We start from the raw sequence: 8,050 nt of genomic DNA on the forward strand, positions 1-8,050 counted from the left end.
GACAAAGGCTCAGCCTCTGGAAGACCTGGCTGGCTTTCAGGAACTTTTCCAAACACCAGCCCATGCCAAGGACTCAGTGACTGAAGAAGGAACCCTCCAAACTCCCCGTGGATCTTTACAGTCAGGACCAGTAGATACTTCAGCGACCTCAAGGAGACGTTCTAAGATAAGTCTTAGAAAACCAGATGGGAAGGAAGAGCTCTCAACATCCAGAAAACAAACACAGTCACCAAGCAGAGCCACGTACACACCTACAGTACCAATTGAAGAGAAGAAAGGCATCAGAGCCTCTATGCAAACTCCAAAGCAGGAACTGGACCTGATAGAGAGTGTAACTGAACTTAAAAGACCAGCACGAACTCCTAAGGCAAAGATCCAGCCTGTAGAAGACCTGGCTGGTTTCCAAGAGCTCTTCCAAACACCAGTGACTGCAGAAGAAACACCAAAAACACCCTTCAGATCTCCACAACCAATGCCAGTGGGCACACCAACGACCTCAAAGAGACAATCTAAAATAAATACCAGGAAAGTGGATATGAAAGAAGAGCTCTCATTACACAACAAAGTAACACGATCACCAGGAAAAGCCATGCACACACCTCTGGTACCTATTCAGGAAAAAAGCATCAGAACATCTGCAGAAACTCCAAAACTGAAACTGGATGAGTCAGAAAATTTAGGTGAACTTGAAAGATGGCTGCAAACACCTAAGACAAAGGCCCAGCCTCTGGAAGACCTCGCTGGTTTCCAGGAGCTTTTCCAAACATCATATTATGCCAAGGACTCAATGACATCTGAAAAAACTCCAAAACTGTTCTGTAGATCTCCACAACTAGGACCAGTGGATTCTCCAATGTCAAAGAGATGTCGTAAGACAAGTCTAGAGAAGGAGGTTATGAAAGATCTCTCACTAGCAAGAGAGCTAACTCAAATGTCAAAGAAAACCATGTATATATCTGAAATGAAAGATGGTAGTGACAAAAGCATCTGCTGTGAGGACTCTGTAGAACAGATACCAAACCCAACCACAAATGAATCTGGTGGCAGGCGACAGCGAAGAACAACTAAAGTAAAGGCTCAGCTTCTTGAAGACTTGACTGGTTTCCAAGAGCTCTTTGAAACACCAGGTGATGCCAAGCACCCAATAACTGCTGATGAAACCACAAAAATGCCCTATATTTCTCCAAATCGAGGGCTACTCAGAATATCACCAACCTTAAACAGACATCCCAGAGCAAGTCCGGAGATACTAGACATGAAAGAAGTGCTCTCAGCCCCCATGAAACTAAGGCAGTCAGCAACCAAAGGCTTGCATATGCCTCTAGTACCAGTTCATAAGGAGAAAAGCATCAGAGCATCTACTGAAGCTCCAATGCAGAAACAAAACTTAAGAGAAAATTTAAATGGACTTAAGAGACAGCTGCGAACACCTAAGGCAAATGCCCATGTCCTAGAAGACCTGACTGGCTTCCAAGAGCTCTTTCAAACACCTTGTCATGTCAACAACCCAATAACACCTGATGAAACTACAAAAATTCCCTGTAGATTTATGCAATCAGGATCACTGAACACTCCAACAACCTCAAAGAGACGTTCTAAGACAAGTTTGGGAAAAACAGATAGGAAAGAGATGTCTTTTTTGCAGAAGCGTACACAAACAACAGAGAAAGCCATGCATACATCCAAAGTACTAGAAGGTGATGACAAAGTTTTTAAGGGTGTTGTAGAACAGACTCTGATTCCAGCAGCAACAAGCAATAAGAAGCAGTCAAGGAAATGCAAGGAAGATGTCCCACCCTTAGAAGACCTAGCTGGCTTCCAGGAACTCTTCCAAACACCAGACCATGCCAAAGACCTGATAAGTATTGATGAGACTACAAAACTGCCCTGCATATCTGTGCAAAGGGAATCCATAGACACTCCAACAAAAGTAGTGAGACGGTCTACAAGAAGTCTACAGAGAAGCAGTGTGAAAGAGCACTTGGCAGTAATAAGTTTAACGCAAATATCTGGGAAAGTTGCACACACATATGAAGAGTCCACAGATGATAAAGACAATAAAATGTTCAAGAAATCAAAGAAACGCAAACTGGACACAGCAGCAAGTGTTACTCCCAATAAGAGACCAAGAGGAGAATCTAAGAAAAACGTGCAACCCCTGGAAGACCTGACTGGCTTTAAAGAGATGTTCAAAACACCAGGTCACATTGAGGAACCAGGGAGTGATGAACAAACTACACAAATGCCAGGCAAATTACAACCAGAATCAGTAGACACTCCCAGAAGGAGAAAAGCATTGCCCAGTACTCCCCAGAGGAAAAGGGCTATAAAAGAGAAACAAGTCTTACTTACACCAAAAGCAGCAGAAGATGATGACAAAGGCATCAGCACTTTTAAGGAATCTGCAAAGCAGACACGAGACCTAGTAGCAAATGTATCTGGCAGCAGATGCACAAGAATACCTCAGATAGAGACCCAGGTTCTGGAAGACCTTACTACCTTCCAAGAGCTTTTCCAAACACCAGACTATGCCAAAGACCCAATAACAACTGATGAAACTACAAGAACACCCTGCATGTCTCTACAAGTAGGATCACTGTATACTCCAACAGCCTCAAAGAGACATTCTAAAATAAGTCTGGGAAAAACAGATGGGAATAAAGTACTATCATCAAATAGGACACAAAAGCAATCACTAGGCAGAGCCATGCACACACCTTCAGTATCAGTTCAAGAGCAGAAAGATATTAAAGCATCTACAGAAACTCCAAAGCAAAACCTGAACCCAAGAGAAAATTTAAATGGACTTAAGAGACAGCCACGAACACTTAAGGCAAAGGCCTATGTCCTAGAAGATCTGACTGGCTTCCAAGAGCTCTTTCAAACACCTGGTCATGACAGTGACCCAGTAGCCAGTTTAAATGGACTTAGGAGACAGCCACGAACACCTAAGGCAAAGGCCCAACTTCTGGAAGATCTATCTGGTTTGCAAGAGCTCTTTCAAACACCAATCAGCCATTCTAAGCACCCACCAACTGCAGATGAAACCCCTAAATCACCCCACAGATCTCCCCAGTCACCATCAATGGACACTTTAACAGCCTCAAAGAGATGTTCTAAGATAAGTTTAGGGAAAATAGATATGAAAGAAGAGCTGTCATCACTCAGAAAGCTAACACAGTCTCCAGGCAAAACTGTGCATTCACCTTTGGTACCAGTTCAAGAATGGGAAGGCATCAGAGCATCTACAGGAACTCCACAGCAAAAATTAGCCATGACAGAAAATTTAACTGACCTTAGGAGCTGTCCAAAACCACGTAAGACAAAGACCCAGCCCCTAGAAGACCTGGCTGGCTTCCAGGAGCTCTTCCAAACACCACAGCATACCAAAGACCTAGTGACTCCAGTCAGAATCCCCCAAACACCTCATAGATCTCAATCAACACCAATGGACATTGTAAAAACCTCAAAGAGATGTCCTAAAACAAGTATAGGAGAAGATGTGAAGGCAGAGCTCTCAGTGGTGAGAAAGCAAACTTTGAAGGAAACCATGCGCACACACAAAAAAGTCATAGATGACAAAGACAATAAAGTGTTAAAGGAAATTGCCAAGAGAAAACTGGACCCAGCAGAAAATGTAACTGGCACCAAGAGGCTCCGGCAAGCACCCAAGGAAAAGACTCAAACCCTAGAAGACCTAAGTGGGTTGCAAGAGCTCTTTCAAATACCAGGTCACACTGAAGAATCTATCAGTGAAGAAAAGGCCACAATAATGCCTCACAAGTCTCCACAATCTGAACCCATCAGAACTCCAACAAATACAAAGAGAGACCGCAGGACAAGACTCAGAAAAGTGAATGTGAAGGAAGATTCCTTAGCAGTGCGAAAACCAACACGAACATCAAGGGCCATTACTCAAACCTCTGATGTACCGGAAGGTGATGACAAAGGCCTTAAGCCTTTGGATGAACTTGAAAAGAAAACATTGGACCTTGCTGCAGGTGTAAGTGGCAGCAGGAGATGTCAGAGAGCAGCCAAGTTAAAAGCTCAGTCCTCACAAGATGTGACTGTCTCCAGAGAAGTAAGCCAAACAGGCCACACTGAGAAAGCAGTGAGAGATGGAAAACCTTCAAAAATCACTTGTAAATCTCCACAAGTACCAGGGGACACTTCAGCAATCTCAAAGAGACGACCCAGGACAAGATTTGGGAAGGTAGATGTGACTGAAGAGCTCTCAGCACAGAAAAAGCAAATAGGAACATCAGGGGAGACCATGGACACACATAAAGAACCCACAAGTGATAATAAGAGTGTCAGAGAATTTAAGGAATCTGCCAAGCAAAAACTGGACCAAGAAGAAAATATAACTGGCAACAAGAGGCTGAGAGGAACACGTAAAGAAAAGACCCAACTGCTGGAAGATCTGGCTGGCTCTAAAGAGCTAATCCCAAAATCAGCTCACACTGAGGAATCATTGAAGAATGAAAAAACCACAGAAATGCCCTGCAATTCATCACAGCCAGAACCAGTGGATGCTCCAGCAAACACAAAGAGGCAACTCAGGACAAGACTTGGGAATGTGAATGTGAAAGAAGGACTCTCAGTTGTGAGGAAGCCAACGCGAATGTCAAGGGTCACCACCCACACTTCTAAAATGCCAGAAGGTGATGACAAAGACATTAAAGAATCTTCAGAACAGACACTGAACCCAGCCATTACAAGCAACAGGAGGTACCTAAGAGCAACTAAGGCAAAGTCTCAGGTGAAAGACCTACCTGGCCCTAAAGAAATAAACCAAACACCAAACCATACTGAAGAGCAGATAAATGATGTTCGTAGCCCAAAGAGCACTTCACAGCAGATACCTGACAGTATCGAACCTCGGAAAACTTTGCGAAGGGCTCTTAGGGTCCATAAAGAAAAACCCATAGAAGATTTGGTGGACACCAAAGAACCTGCAGCATCACAAAATGTAAGTAACATGTTGCTAGCCCCCAAGTCAAGATCTGGAAAAAACACAGGAACTAGGGGTGTGTGTTCTGTGATGACACCACAGGAGCCAATAAAGGAGAATCGGGTCCACAGTGAGAAGAGGACTGCTCCTGGGGAGAGACAGCAATCCCCTGATCCCTTGAACATCGTGAAGAAGCGCGCAAGAATTGTTATAAACAGAATTGAACCTGTAGAAGAACAGAACAATATGAAATCTATCAAAAAGGAGCAAGACTCAGCCATTCCAATTAAGGTGATGGGAAATTTACATAATTATTGCATGTCATTTTGGATGGATGTCTTTCTTATCTGTGCAGTAATTTGTACAGGACCTGATATGTACAATTATAAATGGATAGCCTTTCTACAGGGGTTTCTTCTGAATACTACTAATAACTTTGATTAAGGGTTCTGATAAAACTTCCTGGGACATACACAGGAATTAAACCGATTTTGTAAAGGAAATAGTAAAAATAATTGCAACTTTGAGAGGTTATTATTATTGTGTTCATCTTTAAGAAATTAAACAGAAAAAAAGTGGACACTATTGATGGCTCTGTTACCAAGGCCAGGGATGGGTAGAAGTAGAATGCACGGTAGTGTTTTCATAGTGACAATAGTCTTGATAGGGTGAAAAAGAGCAGAGTTACAGCTCCCATAGCATCCAAAATTCGAGAAATGCATTCTTCTTGTTTCATTTCAACTATCATCATTAAAGGACTAAAATCATTTATCGTTTATGTAGTGGGACAGTTTTCAATAATTAGACTATAATTACTAGGTTTGATTATTTGCTCTGTGTTCAATTGGGTGATGTGTTTTACTGATTGTTGGAATTTTTGTGGATGTCACTTCATTTCTTCAGGGGATGTCCTTACGCACCAGACGCCAAAATAAAATTGACGGAAACCAGCAAAGACTTGAAATTCCTACATCAGAAAAGGCCAAAATAAAGAGACGTGAAAAGAAGACCATGCAGACATCTGAAGAGATAGAGCAAGAGAGCCCAGATGATGGAGCTGGGAAACCTACATCTGATGGCAAAGCCAGTGGAAACAGGGTTTGCTTGAGATCAGGAAGACAGAGTAAGAACTCCCAGCTTCACACAGCAGCAGAGGATGGAAAGGACAAAAGCGTGAATCTCCCTGTGAAGAATCAGAAAGAGAAAGAGGTAACCGACAATTCAGAGACTGTGAGTTTGAGACCCAGGAGAGCTAGAATTCAGCCCAAAGCAAGCACGCTGGAGAGGGACTCTGAACCAAGAACAACTCGAAGTACCAAGAGATCTGCAGAAAATTTGGAGAAGGTATGTATTTCACTGTTCTTACAAAAACAAAATACTTGGGTATATTTATGCTCACTGTTACGAAGTCAAATGAAAAACATGTAGCATCATGGTGCCAGTTCTAAGTTGTAAAAGGAGCATCACTAAGCCATGAGCTTTACTCTGATAGCTTTATTTTCTTATGTCAGTTTGGGGAATTCTACTTCAATGAATGGTTTAATGTTCTTAAAGACATGCAGAAAGACTTAGGCAATTATATGGTCACCAGTATCTCTCTACTTATCATGCAGCTTGTATGAAGATTATAGGTTATGGTTTTTTTTTTTTTTTTTTGTTTTATTTAGGACAAGGTGTACAGGTTCCCCCATGTAGATCTGACTCATAGTGATCCTCCTGTTTATAGCTTCCCAGGTGCTGGGATTGCAGGAGTGTGCTACCACGCCCAGTCTCAACCTCCATCTCAGTGCATCTCGGGAGCGGGGCTGGCACAGCAGGCCTGGGGGTTGAATTCCCGGCCCCTGCATCTGCCTAAGCAGGCGCTTTACTCCACTGAGCTATTTGGCCGGCCCTTATACGTTATGTCTTGTGTCTGTCTTCAGTTCACCAAAATGTACTAAAGCTAAAGGTGGCCTTCACTGTGTCAGAGGACTTCCTGTGGAAAGCCAGAATAAACAAGGGCTGGAGGTCCTGAGGGCAGACTGTACTGAGTTCTGCTCCATAGAAAGTACATGGGTGATTCCACTCTTCCTAACCAAGCCATGGCTAAGCTGATGAACTATATGTAATACTAAAATGAGATCAAATTTATTAGCTCATGAATTATTTATAATTTGAATAATGTATAATGCATGATTAAGTTCAATTAGCATTCTGGGGAATATATGATTTAGTTTAGTAAGATAGGTGGACAGTACCTTTTTGTGGATGCTGTATGATGGTTCTTAGCGTATAGACGTTGAACTTAAAACTCCTGTATTCTGACATCAGCCAATGAAATGAAGGTAGTAGCTGGCCCTTTGCCTACACGGTTTCGGCAAGTCCACTTGTTTAGACTGACGGTGTCTAGAACCACTCAGGAACTTGAACTGATTGACACCTCAGAGTCAGGATCCCCAGATGCCCCCACACACCGTGGTCATCAGGAGGCTAAGCAAGGAGCCCCTTCTTGCTGGCTGTAGCGGAGGTCATTGTGAGGAGAGATGGATAAAATGTTGCAGTGGATGGGAGGCAGAGTGACCTCCATGCCTGCACCAGAAATTAGGCTGGGTGGAGCCAGAGACCTCTGATGTGGCCACAGAGCCCAAGGAGACACCAGGATCTCAAACAGCTTCCTGTGGTTAGTATATACATCTCTTCTTCCAATTTAAAAAAAAAAAAAAAAAAAAAAATAGGGTCTACACACCGATTCATAGTTTGAAGACTATTATTATTATTATTATCCTTGGTAGATGAAAGTGGAGGATTAAAGCAATGTCCTTTCCACATGGGTGATTTTAAATACACAGCCACCGGGATCCAAGGGTGGCCCAGACCTAGCTGTTCTGCAAAGAGCTCTTAGCCTCTTCCCTGCAGCCACCAGCACCCAGGACTCCAAACACACACCGACAGGTTTCTCCAGGGCTGGGTACTTAGCTGGCACCACCATGTGCTTTGTCTCTGACTGTCCATAGACTCAGAAACTGTGTATGAGATTTGTATTTAATTTTTCCAGGCAAGAGTTTACAACTTTTCAGTGGTATCTTCATCCTTGGCTAAAGCAGATAAGAGTATCTG

General features: G+C 43.0%; 2 protein-coding genes across 2 annotated transcripts in view; both read left to right on the plus strand.

Annotated features, from left to right (window-relative positions):
• LOC101592479 (proliferation marker protein Ki-67) overlaps positions 1–165 on the plus strand; it is a 19,996-nt gene extending 19,831 nt beyond the window's left edge. Inside the window, exon 14 of the mRNA XM_023709045.1 lies at positions 122–165. Coding sequence (XP_023564813.1) covers positions 122–165 — 44 coding nt within the window. The remainder of the gene's footprint in view (positions 1–121) is intronic.
• A 27-nt stretch (positions 166–192) lies between these two features.
• Positions 193–6,894, plus strand: LOC111815016 (proliferation marker protein Ki-67-like). Its single transcript, XM_023709046.1, has 4 exons — positions 193–4,972; positions 5,057–5,245; positions 5,858–6,298; positions 6,877–6,894. The coding sequence occupies exons 1-4, from the start codon at positions 293–295 to the stop codon at positions 6,892–6,894; spliced, it is 5,328 nt and encodes a 1,775-aa protein (XP_023564814.1). The 5' UTR covers positions 193–292.
• The last annotated feature ends 1,156 nt before the right edge of the window (positions 6,895–8,050 follow it).

Source organism: Octodon degus, unplaced genomic scaffold, assembly GCF_000260255.1.
Source record: "Octodon degus isolate 3935 unplaced genomic scaffold, OctDeg1.0 scaffold00010, whole genome shotgun sequence".
NCBI classification, from domain to species: domain Eukaryota; kingdom Metazoa; phylum Chordata; class Mammalia; order Rodentia; family Octodontidae; genus Octodon; species Octodon degus.